At 43.9% G+C, this 16,239-nt stretch overlaps 1 protein-coding gene across 3 annotated transcripts in view; it reads right to left on the bottom strand.

Annotated features, from left to right (window-relative positions):
* Window positions 1–16,239, bottom strand: part of TSEN2 (tRNA splicing endonuclease subunit 2) — a 47,635-nt gene that overhangs the window by 20,747 nt on the left and 10,649 nt on the right. For all 3 annotated transcript variants that reach the window (XM_077751593.1, XM_077751592.1, XM_077751594.1), the window contains 3 exons: window positions 13,443–13,479; window positions 6,480–7,011; window positions 5,208–5,285 (listed from right to left, as the gene is read on the bottom strand). In XM_077751593.1, coding sequence (XP_077607719.1) covers window positions 5,208–5,285; window positions 6,480–7,011; window positions 13,443–13,479 — 647 coding nt within the window. The remainder of the gene's footprint in view (window positions 1–5,207; window positions 5,286–6,479; window positions 7,012–13,442; window positions 13,480–16,239) is intronic.

Here is a 16,239-nt window from a genome sequence, read left to right as displayed (position 1 = left end):
CAGAAAACTTCTAAAACGGATAAATGAACTCAGCAAAGTTGCAGCATATAAAATCAATGCACAGAAATCAGCTGCATTTCTAGACACCAATAATGAAACAGCAGAAAGAGAAATCAAGGAACTGATGCCATTTACAATGGCACCAAAACCCATAAAATATCTGGGAATAAACCTAACTAAAGAGGGTAAAAGATCTGTATGCTGAAAACTACAGAAAGCTTATGAAAGAACTGAAGACGCAAAGACATGGAAAAACATTCCATGATCATGCATTGGAAGAACAAATATTGTTAAAATGTTGATACTATCCAAAGCAATCCATATATCCAGTGCAATCTCTGTTAAAATAATACCAGCATTCTTCACAGAGATAGAACAAACAATTCTAAAATTTCTATGGAATCAGAAAAGACCTGGAATAGCCAAAATAATGTTGAAAAAGAAAATCAAAGCTTGAAGCATCACAATTCCAGACTTCAAGCTATATTATAAAGCTGTAATTATCATGACAGTGTGGTACTGGGAGCAAAAACAGACACATAGATCAATGGAACAGAACAGAGAACTCAGAAATGGACCCACAATGTATGGCCAACTACTCTTCTACAAAACAGGAATCCAATGGAAAAAGGACAGTCTCTCCCCAGTGGTGTTGGGAAAACTGGACAGCAACAGGCAGAAGAATGAACCTGGATCACTTTCTTATACCATACACAAAAATAAACTCAAAATGGGGGTGATTGAGTGGCTCAGTTCGTTAAGTGTCTGACTTCGGCTTGGGTCACGATCTGATGGTTTGTGAGTCTGTGCCCCTCATTGGGCTCTATGCTGACAGTTCAGAGTCTGGAACCTGCTTTGGATTCTATGTCCCCCCCTCCCTTTCCTCCCCTGCTCACACACTCTCTCAAAAATTGAATAAACATTAAAAATAAGTAAAAAAAACTTCAAAATGGATGAAAGGCCTAAATATAATACAGGAAAACCATCAAAATCGTAGGGAACACAGGCAGCAACCTCTTTGACCTCAGCCACAGAAACGTTTTACTTGACATGTCTCCCAAGGCAAGGGAAACAAAAGCAAAAATGAACTATTGGGACCTTATTAAGATAAAAAGCTTCTGCAGAGTAAAGGAAACAATCAATAAAACTAAAAGGCAATGGATGGAATGGGAGAAGATACTTGCAAATGACATATCAGATAACGGCTTAGTATCTAAAATCTATAAAGAACTTATCAAACTCAACACCCAAAAAACAAATGATCTAATGAAGAAATGGGCAAAAGACATGAACAGGCACTTTTCCAAAGAAGACATCCAGATGGTTAATGGGCCCATGAAAAGATGCTCAACATCTCTCATCATCAGGGAAATACAAATCAAAATCACAATGAGACACCACCTCACACCTGTCAGAATGGCTAAAATGAACAACGTGGGAAACAACAGACGTTGGTGAGGGTACGGAGAAAGGGGAACCCTTCTGCACTGCTAGTGGGAATGCAAACTGGCGCAGCCACTCTGGATAACATATGGAGGTTCCTCAAAACATTAAAAATAGAACTAACTTATGACCCAGCCATCGCACTACTAAGTATTTATCCAAAGGGTACAAAAGTGCTGATTCAAAGATGCACATGCACCCCAGTGTTTATAGCAGCACTGTCAACAATAGCTAAATTATGGGAAAAGCCCACATGTCCATCCACTGATGAATAGATGTGACATTTTTATGTATCTACGTATGCATGCATGTGTATATGTATACACACACACACTGAAATATTACTCAGCCATCAAAAAGAATGAAATCTTGCCATTTGTAACATCGTGGATGGAACTAGAATGTATTCTGCTAAGTGAAATAGAGAAAATCAAATATGATTTGGGCTTGGCTCAGGTCATGATCTCATGGTTTGTGAGACTGAGCCCCATGTCAGCCTGTCAGCAGGGAGCCTGGTTAGGATTCTGTCTCTCCCTCTCTGTGTCCCTCCTCTGCTTTCTTTCTTTCTTACTTAAAAAAAGTAGCTTGGCCCTTGGAAGTGTCACTTAAGCTCCTTCCTACCTCATCTAAAAAATGGGGATGATAATGCCTTATTAAAGATTTAATGAGATTAAATCTTATAACAACTTTAAAGGCTACACAAAGCACCTATCTGCTCGATTCATTTTAGTTTTCTTTCCTACGAAACCATTCAGATATTACACTCCGGAAACATTCAATCCTCTGCTTGCTAAGCAAGGACTCCTTCCTGGTGTGTAGAATTTAAGTTCCTTATAAACTTACCATTATCAGTAAACAAGTGCTGCTCTAAGAACTGACGAAACCAATGCCTCACTAGTATTTACTGGCCTTAAATAAATGGCTTTTATGAATGTACACAAACTGCCCTCAGGCACTTATTACAGGTGGAGTGGATCTTAATTCAGTTGAGCTGGCTTTACTTGGAATTAAATCATCAGCAGACTGACGAAGTCAGGGGAGGTAGCGATTCTGTCCCTTGAGATCTCATTCCTAAGTTTTTACTATCAGAGCAAAATGGAGGGAAGAGTGTAATGAGGATTTAATGTCATATCACTAAATCTAGTTAGAGCCCGAAGCATAATAATGGAAAAACAGCTCTCAGTAACAGATCTCTAAAACTCAGACCTTTAAGTCAGCTGTGGTATTACCATTCTCAAGGCCTAAAAAGACCTGCCCTGAATCACCACAGAAGGGCTGCTCGTGTTCCTGAGGACATTTATGGAAACACATTAAACTGTACAGCGGTGATTCATTCAAAGCAAATGTTCCAGAACAGAACTGAGAAGCAGAGCTAGTTTAACTGCATGCTCCCTGAAAACTGCAACACTTCTCTGGAACGTCCTATGGAACGAAGAGCTTCCAAGAACACAGAGCAACCTCAACTACCTCCCAACACTCCTGCCTTTCTTCAGGGAATGCTGGGGAGACAGCAGTGGACAGCAGCCCCTTTTCTTGTCAGTCAAAAGCATCAAATGGAACACAAGAGGTCACCTACTGGAGCAGAGAGTGATGCCAAATGCTCTCTCTCTGCTGCTGCTGCCTGGGGCCGAGACGCTGGCTGGCTCCTCCTGGCCTCAGCCATCCGGCCCACCCTCCTACCAATGCCAGTTCCGGTCCCTGCCCTTCCCCGACACAGCTGCCTGCAGTGCCCTGGTGCCACGCAGGCCAGGACGGACCCCTGGTAGACACTTACAGCTGTGCCTTCCACGGTCTGGCCCTCCCGCCGTGCCGCCCAGGAATGAGCTGCATGAAAGAGCCCGTGCTGTCCAGTGTCCCCATGGCCATCCCCCACTTATCCTTTAACCTCCACGGATGCCACTGACCTTGTGAAGTCTTCCCAGCTATAATGAGTAATCATAATTATTAAGCATCCTGGGTACAAGGATGCTAGAGGAGCAACTCTGGCACAATCCACAGACCGCACTGAATGCAGTTATTTCTGGGCTACCTGAAGGACCCAGCCACAGTGCGTTTACTTCTGCATCGTTACTACTAAGCTCAGTGCCCGGCACACAGGAAGTACCCAGTGAAAAGTTTTGCAAAATATTGATCGCAAAAGAAAAGGTTCCAACTAGCTTTTGCAAGTGATTTATGTGTAATTTGTAAGTAATTTAATAACTTCATAATGATGATAATGACAAGAATAGCATGCACTAACACTTGCTGAGCATTTTACTATATATCAGGCATGTGCCAAACCCATTACATGCAGTAGTTAATTCCCAGAACATCTTACGAACAAGGTGCTATATAACCCTCGTTTTACAGAGAAGAAACCAAGGACCAGAGAGCTCAAGCCCTTAGAGAATGGGCATCCCCAGTGCTGCCCAGCAGAACTTTCTGTGATGACGATGTTCTACACCTGTGCTGTCCAATATGGTTGCCACTATCCACACGCAGCTGCTGAGTGTCTGAAATGTAGCAGGGACAACTGAGAAACAGAATTCTGCATTTTGCTCAATTTTAATTAGTTTGATAGAACAGCCATGCGTGCCTAGATGCTAGCTACTGTCTCTGACAACAGACTAAGCTGTCTCATATAAAATGAGGAGATGAAGTAAATAATTCCAAACATCCTTTCCTGGTTTGTGAGGCTATACCTTTGGCCTCACTGTGAGGAAGGAAGCACAGATAAGGAAATCAAGAGAATATGGAGACACAATCACTTCTCTGTGGACACGTCCATGAAGTTACCAACGTGGATGCATTCAACACACATTTCCTGAGAATGGTGCTAGACGCTGCTGGGGCTGCCCGAGACAGGCAAGCACGCTCCTGGGGAAGAGGCACATGAGTGCGAGGAAGGGGTGCTATCTTCTGGGGCAGAGGGGACACTTCTGTGGACAGTATAAACATAAGCAAACAAGGAGGGACTGAACGACACATGAACACAGCATAGAGGAACTTTAAATCGGAGGGGAAACGTATGATGCAATTAAAAAAGATTTTTTTAATGTTTATTTGTGAGACAGTGACCGAGCGAGGGAGAAGCAGAGAGAGGGAATATGGAATCTGAAGCAGCTCCAGGCTCTGAGCTGTCAGCACAGAGCCCGATGCGGGGCTCAAACCCAGGGACCGCGTGATCATGACCTGAGCCAAAGTCAGGCGCTCAACCAACTGAGCAACCCAGGTGCCCCTGAACTGTCCACTTTATTTATTTATTTTTTTAAATATATTTTTAAAATGTTTTATTTTATTTCTAGGAGAGAGAGAGAGAGAGAGACAGTGTGAGCAGGGGAGGGTCAGAGAGAGAGGGAGTCACAGACTGAAACAGGCTCCAGGCTCTGAGCTGGCAGTCAGCACAGAGCCCGACGCGGGGCTCGAACCCACGAACCGCAAGATCATGACCTAAGCGAAAGTCGGACGCTTAACCGACTAAGCCACCCAGGCGCCCCTGAACTGTCCACTTTAAACGGGTGAAAGGTATGGTATGTAAGCAATATCTCATGATATAGGGGAGTCCCCCAAATCTTAGACTTGATGAAATGAAGGCTAAGGAGTGAAATTTAGGCAGGCCTACTTTGGAAGCTGCCTATGGTCATTTCAATACCGATTTATAACATTCAGTTACTGAATACTCACTAACTGAATTACAAACAGAATTGCAGTTACAGGTGGACTGCATTATAGGTTGCCCAGGCCCTGAGACCAAGAGCTGAAAACTTAACATGCAGGAAACGTACCTCTTCCAGGCTAAGTTGCAAATACTCCAAGATCCGATACGGATTTCTTCTGCATATCAATCTCTTTTTTGGTGCCAACTGAAGAGAAAGAAAGAAAATACACAGAGAACAAATGGAAGGATTACATGTTACACAGGGCAGACTGCATTTTAAAATGAACATTCTTCTTATAAACTTCCCAGATTCACATTTATTGGCTTAATACTGTTAAAAAAATACAGATTTTTTTATTATTATGTGAAAAAATGAGTTTTAGGTTTTCTACTATGAACATTTTGATTTATGTCCTTTCTTTTTTCCCTGTGAATTTTTTCCCACAATTGTGATCCTTTTGCTGGTCGATTTTATGTCCTTCTTTTCACCAACCTGTACCTTACAAGTTGTGCGCCTAGGTTCTTAGCCAGGCTTCACAAACCTCATTCTGAAGGCTACGTGGTATTTCTTCAAATGGTGTTTCACGTACTACTTAGCCATTAGAGGTGCTCATTTTTAGCTATTATGGATAATTCCAGAGCCACTGTCTGACTGTGGATCCCACACTGAGGGGGCTCTGGGTCTGCTTCCCAGTGCTTTTCCTGGGCTGGATGGCTTCCATGCCTGACACCCTCTGCTACAGCCAGGCTCAAGCCATGTGTACTTACCACAGCACTTCTTTCTCTCCCACCCAAGGGAAAGAATACTATTGCACCTGCTTTAATTTATACTTAAAAAAAAAATTAAGTTATTCACAGACTTGAGGTTTTAGTAGAAACGGCCCCCACAGCTACTGAGCCACCAGGGCTGGGACCCAGTGCCCACGGTTTCCCTCGGAGTGTCTCACCACCTCTCACATACCCTGGGCACTTAATATGGGCTTGCTGCCCGTTCTCAGTGAGGGACACCCTGTTAGCCCACATCTGCTGTGGGCCAGAAATAGATGGTTCTGGAGGAAGTGACTGATTTTCTTCTTCAGTCAATCCTGGAACAATGCAGGGTTTAAGGGTGCTGACCTCCTGCAACAGAAAATCTGTGTATCACTTTTGACTCCCCCAAAACTTAACTATTCATAACCTACTGTTGACTGGAAGCCTTACCGAGAACACAAACAGCTCATTAAGACACATAAGTATCATATGCTGTATTCTTGCGATAAAGTAAGCTAGAGAAAAGAATATATTATTAAGAAAATCATATAGAAAAGACATTTATAATATTGTACTGTATCCAAAAAAATCCGTGTATAGTGGATCCATGCAGTTTGAACCCATGTTGTTAAAGGCCAGTTATACTCACTTCCTCACGTGGGGCCCATTCCTCCTCGCTCACATCAATCACATCTTCCTCCACCAGCACGTACTCATCACTGGGCCCTCTCTCTCTGGCACAGATGAGATCCACTTGCTGGCTCCTGTCCCCCGGCTGAGTGTCATGCTGGGGGAGAACATCTCTGCTGCAGTGAACTTGGGGCAGGGGGCAGTGCTGGAGCGTGGCAACCCCTCCCAGGTGTCCATCCAGCCTATCTGGAGTCAGTGGGCCAGGCCCCGAGCTCTCTTGTAGGTGGTCTGATTGCTTGCTGGGACCCTCCAGGTCTAGTGACTTTTCCGAGTCCCCATTCATCACAGAAGGTTCCTCTCTATCTGCAGTACCTTCGATTTTGGGAATGGTTTCAGAGTTCAGCTCATCATGCCACTGGAATCCTTCATTCCTTTTTATACCAGGATGCTCAAGTGGTTTTGTGTAATCCTCGAGGATTCGATGCACTGTCCTCTCATCCTGCCCCCGTCTTTGCATGAGCTTTGTGGCCCATTCTATACTACGCTGATACCTGCAAAATGGAAAAACTGTCAGTAACACTTGAATTTCTTTTTTTTTTTAATATCATTTGTTGTCAAATTGGCCAACATACAGTGTATATACAATGTGCACTTGGTTTTGGGGGTAGATTCCCATGATTCATTGCTTAAATACAACAGCCAGTGCTCATCCCAACAAGTGCCCTCCTCAACGCTCATCTCCCACCTTCCCTTCTCCCCTACGCCCCCTCTCATCAACCCTCAGTTTGTTCTCTGCATTTAAGAGTCTTCCATGGTTTGCCTCCCTCCTTGTTTGTAATATTTTTTCCCCTTCCCTTCCCCCAGGTCCTCTCTTAAGTCTCTCAAGTTCCACATATGAAGTTAACACTTGAATTTCAATATTCAAAAGACAACACAGCATGCAAAAGAGATGGGTAGGCAGGATGCTGAAATGTTTATAGCAGTTTTTCTCGGTGGCAGGCTATAGGTAAATGCTTTCTTACTACATTCTTTTGTGTTTTCTAACTATTCCGTAATAAGCATGTGTTATTTTTGTTTTTATTATTAGTGCTTCATTTGATTTTTTTGGCTTTTGAATATTTTATATGAGAAAGAGAAGGTGAGCAAGTGTGTGAGTGGGGGAGAAAAGGGGGAGGGGAGATAGAGAGAGAGAGATCTCAAGCAGGCTCCATGGAGCCCAGCACGGGGCTCGATCCCATGACCCCTGGATCATGATGTGAGCCAAAATCAAGAGTTGGATGCTCAACATACTGAACCACCCAGGCACCCCTAATTTTCTTAACTTGAAAAAAAAAATGACCCCAGTTTAATGAAATATGAAAATTTATGTAATTTAAAACTGGTGGGCCAAATGATTTAGGTAAATATAAAGAGACTATGACCATTTGTCAGAATTTCTTTTACATTAGTCTCAATTTTGGATATCATAATATTTTCCAAAAAATATTCCACTCATAATGTAAAGAGCCTTTGTTCAGTATTGCAAAATGAGAATTTCAAGTTTCTTTATTTATTTTGAGAGAGAGAAAGAGTACATAGAGAAGTAGAGAAAGAATCCCAAGCAGGCTTTGCACTGTCAGTCCAGGGTCAAACTCACCAACTATGAGATCACAACCTGAGCCAAATCAAGAGTCAGATGCTTAACTGAATGAGCCATCTGGAAGCCCCAAACTGAGAGTTTAATAAATATTTTTCATAGTACCTACTAAGGTCTCCACTACCTAGGAAAAGAAATGATTCCAGTGCTATACATACAGCCAAGCATCCTAGCAGAAAGGGCCCTTGTTCTCACAATGATTTCTGAAGTATAGTTTGGTGAGGAAATACCTGCTTAGTTCCTTAAATGTAAAGGCAACCCCCCAACATGCCCCAAGATACATTCTCATCCGTGGAAGGACTAAAGGCAACTTTTTGCCTTTACCTACAGCATTAGCCTGACAGCACTTAAGAAGGCACAGTTTGCTGGAAGACAAATACTCACCTTGAGTATTTTGCTTTGTGTACACATAAATGAGTATGTCATAAACCGCTACGTCTCACACACAACTAACTGAACAAGGACACTGGCTCTATTTAAGAGATTTGTGGCTGCTTAATCCTGACTCAACAGAAGGATTTCCAAACTGTCCACACCCTGTTTATCCTACATAGGGGTGAGCACGCCTTCCTATCTATGGGAATTGTATTTTAGATTTAAAGGTTAAAACCTAGCAGAGCTCTTCTCACACCTGAGGCAGGGTGACACAGTGATTACGCGCATGAGCTGTTGCACAATTCACGTTCAGCCTTACTGTCGCTGGTAACTGTTTGACAGAGCCAGTTACTTAACTTCTCTACGTTTGTTCTCCCACCCAGAAGATGGGGTAACAATACTACTACCTCATAAGGGTATAAGGTATTACTTTTCATGTCAGAATAAAAAATGTAGCTGCTCATAGAACAGCAGGTGACTCCTCACCTGCACGGAAAGCATGGCCACTGCTGCATACAGTTGAAAGAACTTTCATTTGAGAGACGTAAAAAGAATCTTTGCTTTTCATACCACCTACAGCACTGGCTTTATCGGTTTCATGGATCTATGAATCTCCTTTATCTGAACACAAATTTGTGTGTCAATGTGTACTTTTCTGGGAAAGGGATCACAACTTTCATCAAATTCCTTGACTCAAAATATGTGAAAGAACCACTGATTGAAAGGTTCAAAAACTGCCCCTTTGAATAAAAGAGCTGGAACTGACAGAGCACACACAGGCCACTGCTCTGCTCTTTCCAATAGGGCGGTCAAGGCAAATACGGGTTCAAACTCTCGTTCCATTACGTTCTCGTACTAGCTGCATAACCCTGGTAAGACTCAGTTCCTCCTCTGTAAACCACTGTGGGTTTTTTAGGGGAGACTTTAAAAAATAAAATCATTTTGGGGCACCTGGGTGGCTCAGTCGGTTAAATGTCTGACTTCCGCTCAGGTCATGATCTCGTAGTTCAGAGTTCAAGCTCTGCGTCGGGCTCTGTGCTGACAGCTCAGAGCCTGGAGCTGCTTCTGATTCTGTGTCTCCCTCTCTGTCTGCCCCTCCCCCACTCATGCTCTGTCTCTCAAAAATAAAGAAATATGAAAAAAATAATTTTGCCTCACACATATTACACTAAGAAATACAAATAACATTAACTTTTTTAAAAAAAAATTTAAGGTTTATTGATTTTTTGAGTGAGAGAGAGACAGAGCATGAGTGGGGGAGGGACCGAGAAAGAGGGAGACACAGAATCCAAAGCAGGCTCCAGGTTCCAAGCTGTCAGCACAGAGCCCAACTCAGGGATGGAACCCACAAACCTCAAGATCATGACCTGAGGTGAAGTCGAAAGTTTAACCAACTGAGCCCCCAAAGCGCCCCACAAATGACATTTTTAATGAATGGAAATGTACACCTTAATTAACCACTCTTGGAGAGCAGGGACAGCCATGTGGGGACAAGCACTGTGCCAGATCTGGGTCCTGCCGATGGCTCTTCTGTGTGATTCCGGGCTAAACTGCTTAGCCTATGTCACTTTTTTTTTTTTTAATGTTTTTTATTTATTTCTGAGAGAGAGAGAGACAGCATGAGCAGGGGAGGGTCAGAGAGAGAGGGAGACACAGAATCCGAAACAGCCTCCAGGCTCTGAGCTAGCTGTCAGCACAGAGCCCGATGTGGGGCTCGAACCCACGAACCGTGAGATCATGACCTGAGCTGGTTGGACGCTTAACCGACTGAGCCTCCCAGGTGCCCCAACACTCTATGTCACTTTTTGCTCTTCTGCAAAAGGCCAGAATCACATGTGCATTCCTGCCTCATAATGCCCTCAGATGCTCATTTATGAAAGCTCAGATGAGACAGTGGCTGCAGAAGCATGTGGAAGAAAGCCTCTGAGTAAGACTGGTGATGCAAACAGCCAGATACACAAGTGACTAAGACATATGGCCTGTGAGTCACAGACCAGGTGTCTGCTCATTGGCTGGCAATGCCTTAAAAAGCCAAATCTTGCTACGATCACCCCCAAACGCTGCTGGAGAAGCAGCAGGAAGAAAAAAGTGAAAAGTAAAAGTCAGGAAACATAAGGGGCAGAGTGGCAGGAGGAAATGGAGTTAGCTATGGTAGAAGCAACAATGAGGCTAGGGAAAAGCAGACTCATTTTAGGGCCACCAACTACAGAAAATGGTGTATGAAAACACCCTGCTTCTTCTGTTTCCTTGAACACACCTCTTTCTTTAGCATGGAACACCCTTCCCCACTGCCTATTGATTAATGCCTATTTATCACTGGAAGATCATAGCAAAATGGTTCTGAGTTTATGTGTAAGGTCTAAGTACTGGCCTTGAGCAAGTTACATAACCTCCTCTGCTTCCACTTCCTCACCTCCCTCCAGGGGTGATGTGAGGACTTCAGAGATAGTCCAAGTGTGTTCTCAGCAGAGTACCTCGTACATGGAGTATACCCAGGAAACAGCAGCATGTACAACTGCATTACTCTTCTCACTGAGTGGCAACTCCTCAGAGGCTCTGGAACTGACCTGCCTGGTTTGAGCTCATACAATCTTGGACAAGCTATTTCTAGGTTCCCCATGTATGAGATGGAGATGACTACATCCACCTCAAAGGCTTCTTGAGAAGATGAACTGGGATGTCAGGTAAAGCATAGGGATGGGGACCAGCGCTCCTGGAGCAGCTGGTACTTCCTGTGACTACAGTGATGGTAATATCTCACCATGACACCGATTGCGGAAGAGCGCGACTGCTTACCTCTCTTCCTCTCCCGCTAGAACGTAAGTCCCTCGAGAACAGGGATGCACTCTTTTCCTCCTCTTCTATCTGCAGCCCCTACCAATGCCTGACACACAGGCACCTGCTGATAAAGGACCACAAACGAGGAGGGGAGACCAGCAACCTCCTCAGGGCTGCTTCTTCAAGGACACAACCTACGGACTTCAGTCCCTTCGGGCATTATCTGAGGGTCCTGATCCCCGCCTCCAGGAAGGATTACACGGAAGGTTCTCATTACAATGTTGGAAAAGGCCAATCAGAGTGAATCCACTTGAGAAATGGATCAGAGTTTCAGATGGAAAAGTAAAGAAACAATTATAACAAGAATTTAAGCTGGAAAATTAACCTAAAATATAAAAATGGGACCATTTCTCATAATGTTTAATATTTTTTATTATTTAGATTGTGACTGTAATTATTTTGGCCAAATCATGAATCAAGTATTGATGAGCTGCACTTTGAGCTGCCCCTCAAGGCTGCTGAGAATTTACTTATTTATTTATTTATATGTGTTTAATTATTTATTTATTTAACACACTTCTTAAGATTTTTTTTTTTTAAGTTTATTTACCCTGAGACAGTGCAAACTTGAGCCAGAGTCAGCATGAAGTCTGACGTGAGGCTCAAACTCACGAATTGTGAGTTAACTGTGACTCAAGCTGAAATCAAGAGTCAGATGCTTAAACAACTGAGCCACACAAGCACCCCTAAATTAAAAAAAAATTTTTTTAATGTTTTATTTATTTTTGAGAAAGCGCAAGCAGGGGAAGGGCAGAGAGAGGGAAATACAGAATCCAAAGTGGGCTCCAGGTTCTGAGCTGTCAGGACAGAGCCCGATGCAGGGCTCAACCCCACGGACCACAAGATCATGATCTGAGCTGAAGTTGGATGCTTAACTGACTGAGCCACCCAGGCACCCCTAAATTTTTTTTAATGTTTATTTTTGAGAGACAGTGTGAACGGGAGAGGGGCAGAGAGGGAAAGGAGGACAGAGGATCTGAAGTGGGCTCTGTGCTAATAGCAGACAGCCTGAGGCGGAGCTCGAACTCATGAACCGTGAGATCACTACCTGAGCTGAAGTCGGATGCTCAACAGACTGAGCCACCCAGGTGCCCTTATCTATCTATCTATCTATCTATCTATCTATCTATCTATCTATCTATCAATCAATCATCTATCTATCTATCTATCATCTATCTATCAAGTGTGTTTATTTTTGAGAGAGAGAGAGTGTGAGAGAGCATGCATCTGAGTGAGTGGGGCTGGGCAGAGAGAGGGGGAGAGAAAGGATCCCAAGCAGGCTCCACGCTGTCAGCACAGAGCTCCATGCAGGGCTCAAACTCATGAATCATGAGATCATGACCTGAGCTGAAACCAAGAGTTGGATGCTTAAGTGACTGAGCTACCCAGACACCCCTCAATGAGGATTTAAATGCATGAACATTTAGTCAACAAAATCCTACCAAGGGACCACTAAGTGTTGGGGCTGAAGGCAGGAACCAGGCATGGTCTCTGCTCTCCAGGAACCGATAGTGTAACTCTGGGTATGTGGTGGATGGCCCAGGGAGGGGCGCCAAGGCAGACTGCATGGGAGCTGGAGGAACGACCCCCAAGTGAGGGGGTGCTGGTGGTGCCTCGAGGGAGGGGTATGAAAGCTGGATCGTGGGATGTACAGGGATAGCTAGGCATGCATGCATTCGGGGGGTTGGCGAGAAAAGTTTGGTGGAAATGGGAAGACTGTAAAGAAAAGCCAGAGGAAGGAACCGTGGCCATATGAGTGGATGAGGAAGAGTCTCAGTGAAAGCCTTTCTGTCACCCTGCAAGTATCAAGCAAGGAAGGAGGACAGGGCAGGAGGCCAGTTTTAGATCTAAGTGTATGCATCTTAGCACTTAAAGATATATACATTACAGGGTAAATATTCATATTTTGAATGGAATTCAAGTGACAAAAGATTAGGATTATTTAAAAAAGTAAACAATACATTCAAATACATATGATCCACAATATTGCAAGATCTACAAGTGATAAATTCAGACATAATTTTCAAGGACATACGCTACCAAAAAAAAAANCATGGACTACCACAGTGGAAAGGTTACCTATATACAGATCAGATTTAAGCTGTAATTCTGGCCCAGGCCATCATGACTTACTTCTGTGACGTGATTATAGGCATGTCTGTCTTCATATCTGTAACAACAAAGATGTTGTTAGTTCAGACAAATTTTCCTTAAGCAAAAACACCACTGAAAATCCAGAAGAGACAAAGGCAATTTTAAGAATCCCCAAATCACACATCTAGAAGGCTGACTAATTCTGTGCAGCCACTATGGCAAACACGTGCTTCATTAGCCATCACGCCCTGAACCCATCCCCTGGAAGGCGATCTGACCGATCCTGGTGTCTTGCTGTGCTCAGATGTGGCCCTCAAATCCGGCTCTACCCAGCCCTGCAGCTCAGCAGCAGCGGCACGCCAGAGGAAAGCCCCTTGCCGCCTCTGAATGTACATGCCTCTACTTTTGGATGAGAACATCGGGGCCCTAAGGTTGCGCACTTTATCACCACTGTCCGGTGCTCCACAAGAGCACCCGAAGATGCTCGGGTGCATCTTCGCTGCAAGTGCCCCCGCGTACCTCCAGAAAGGGTTGTTGAGGTAAGATTCACGGCAGTGTTGGTTCTGGGTATGGACTGGTGACTTCTGGGCTCTAGTTCTAGCTCTGGGAATCTGGCTGGTTGAGCCTTTCAACCTACAATGTTGTTTACTGGTCACCTGATGGTGTGGGTTTTAGTCTTCGTCTTCCTTCACTCTGCCTTTGGGCACGTTTCTCCTTACCCAAACTCAGCCTTCCCCCCAGCGCATTAGAGGGTTGGAACAGATGATAATCAGCTGTTAAAAGGCCAGGAAAGTGAGTTCACAGATTCCTACCTCCTTAGGAATTTGTCAGTTTTCTTTGTGTGATGACCTCCCTCCTCTGGTAATTTAACAAGTGACAATTTAGCGAGTTTTACCGACAGCCTTCCACGTGCCAAGCAATAGAGATAAAGAAGTAAAAAAGCAAATCCCCTCTCCTTGAGATACAGTCTAATTGAGGAGACAGACCAGAAACGAAACGATGGATTCTCACCCAAGCTTACATAGGACCAAGTGAAGGATTAGAAAAGGACTGGTTACCTTTGCCTGAAAGGATCAGGGGAAAACACCGAGGAGGAGGAGGAGTGATGGAGCGGGGCTCTGCAGACGGAGTAAGAGTTCACCAGACAGACTGGGGGAAACAGGCAGGGGAAGCCGTACAGAGGCTGCAAGAGCGAATGTGCGGCAGGTCCACGGAATGGCCAGCAGCCCGAGGTGGCCTCAGGGCCAGCGAGCAGAAGAGGGAGCAGGACAGAGGGGGTGCAAGATGGGGCTGAAGCCAGAATCTGAAGAACCTCCTAAAACGAACATTTGAGATTTACTCCTTCAGGGCAGCCCACAAGCTTAATTCCTGCTTCCTTGGCATAAACTCATTTCCTTCAAATTTCTATTACTGTCTAAAACTCAGTTCCTACACTGATCAGGAAAAGGTTCTCCATTATTAAGATTATTACACTATTTGAAAACTTTCCAGGGTTCTGGCCAAATATGACTAACTGCTGAAGCTGAATGGCCGTAATGTGTTTTTTTCCCCCTCTCTTTTCGAAACACTCACTATGAAAAATTCTCAGACATACAAACGTAAAGAGAACAGTAAAATAAATTCCCATGTTCTCATCCCTCAGCTTTCGTAATTAACTCATGGCCAATCTCGCTTCATCTGTCCTGCACGCTTCCCCGGCCCCCAGATTATTTTGAAAAAGACCCCTCACGTCCCATCACAGCCTCTCTAAGTGGCTCATTATGTATTTCTATAAAGATTCTGTTTAAAAAACCTAATTGCTTAGAAAAAAGTATTTTAAGAAAAAGGGGCGCCTGGCTGGCTCAGTAGGTAGAGCATGCAACTCTTGATCTTGGGGTCATGAGTTCAAATCCCATGTCGGGTATAGAGCTTACTTAAAAATTAAAAAAGAAAAAAAAAACATAATTGCAGTGCCATTATTACTTGTAAAATTTAATATTAATTCCTTATCCTCATCCAAAATCTATGCATTGTCTCATTTTTTTTTTTTTTTTGGAGAGTCTGATTCAAAATCCATGTAAGGCCCATACACTGCAACTGATGGAGACACCTGAAGTTGGCTTTAACACATGTTTTCCTGCGATGATTTTTTTCCCCTGTAGTTCATTTGCTGAAGCAATGAGTCTTCTGTCCTCCCCGGTCTGATTACAGATGATTACATCCCTACTGTGCTGTTAACACGGTGCTCAACAAAGGAGGTCACAGGCCCACTGCTCGTGGACGGTCCAAGAAGGCCTTGCACCAGCTTTGAAGCAACCGACTCACTCAGCACACTGCTTAGTTCAGCTCATCTTGTTTTCACAGCCAGATTTTCACAGAGCAGGAAGCTGTAAGTAAATAACTAAACAGCATGGGATCTATTTCCATTCTGGTGCAAAGGACTTACCTTGTGACACTTCAGTACTCTGAGTAGCACTGGCTTAATAAATATGTTCTTTGAAAGGGTTTCCTGTGAATTGGTGGAGTTAGAGGCTTGATCGGATTCAGGCTCAAGTTCTGGGGCAGCCTACCTACCAGGGGTGGCGCTGTGTGTCTCCGCACAAGACAAAAAATGTCTCCTTGTCTCTTAGTATGTCAGCAGCACTGCTCGTGATCAGTAGAGGATGTAAAACAGTGATATTCGAATCCTATTATTCCTTCTTTGTTTATTGGTGGGAATCCTCTATAGAGAGAAACGCCTCACTACTTGCTTACCCTGAGAACCAGATCATGTTTACCAATTCCCAAAATGATGAATCCTCCATAGGTGAACAGTGAATTTCTTCTGGCCCGTATCAGTATGTACCAGTATAAATTA

This window comes from Crocuta crocuta, unplaced genomic scaffold (assembly GCF_008692635.1).
Source record: "Crocuta crocuta isolate KB4526 unplaced genomic scaffold, BGI_CrCroc_1.0 scaffold69-1, whole genome shotgun sequence".
NCBI classification, from domain to species: Eukaryota; Metazoa; Chordata; class Mammalia; order Carnivora; family Hyaenidae; genus Crocuta; species Crocuta crocuta.
This window is presented reverse-complemented; position numbering and strand designations above follow the sequence as displayed.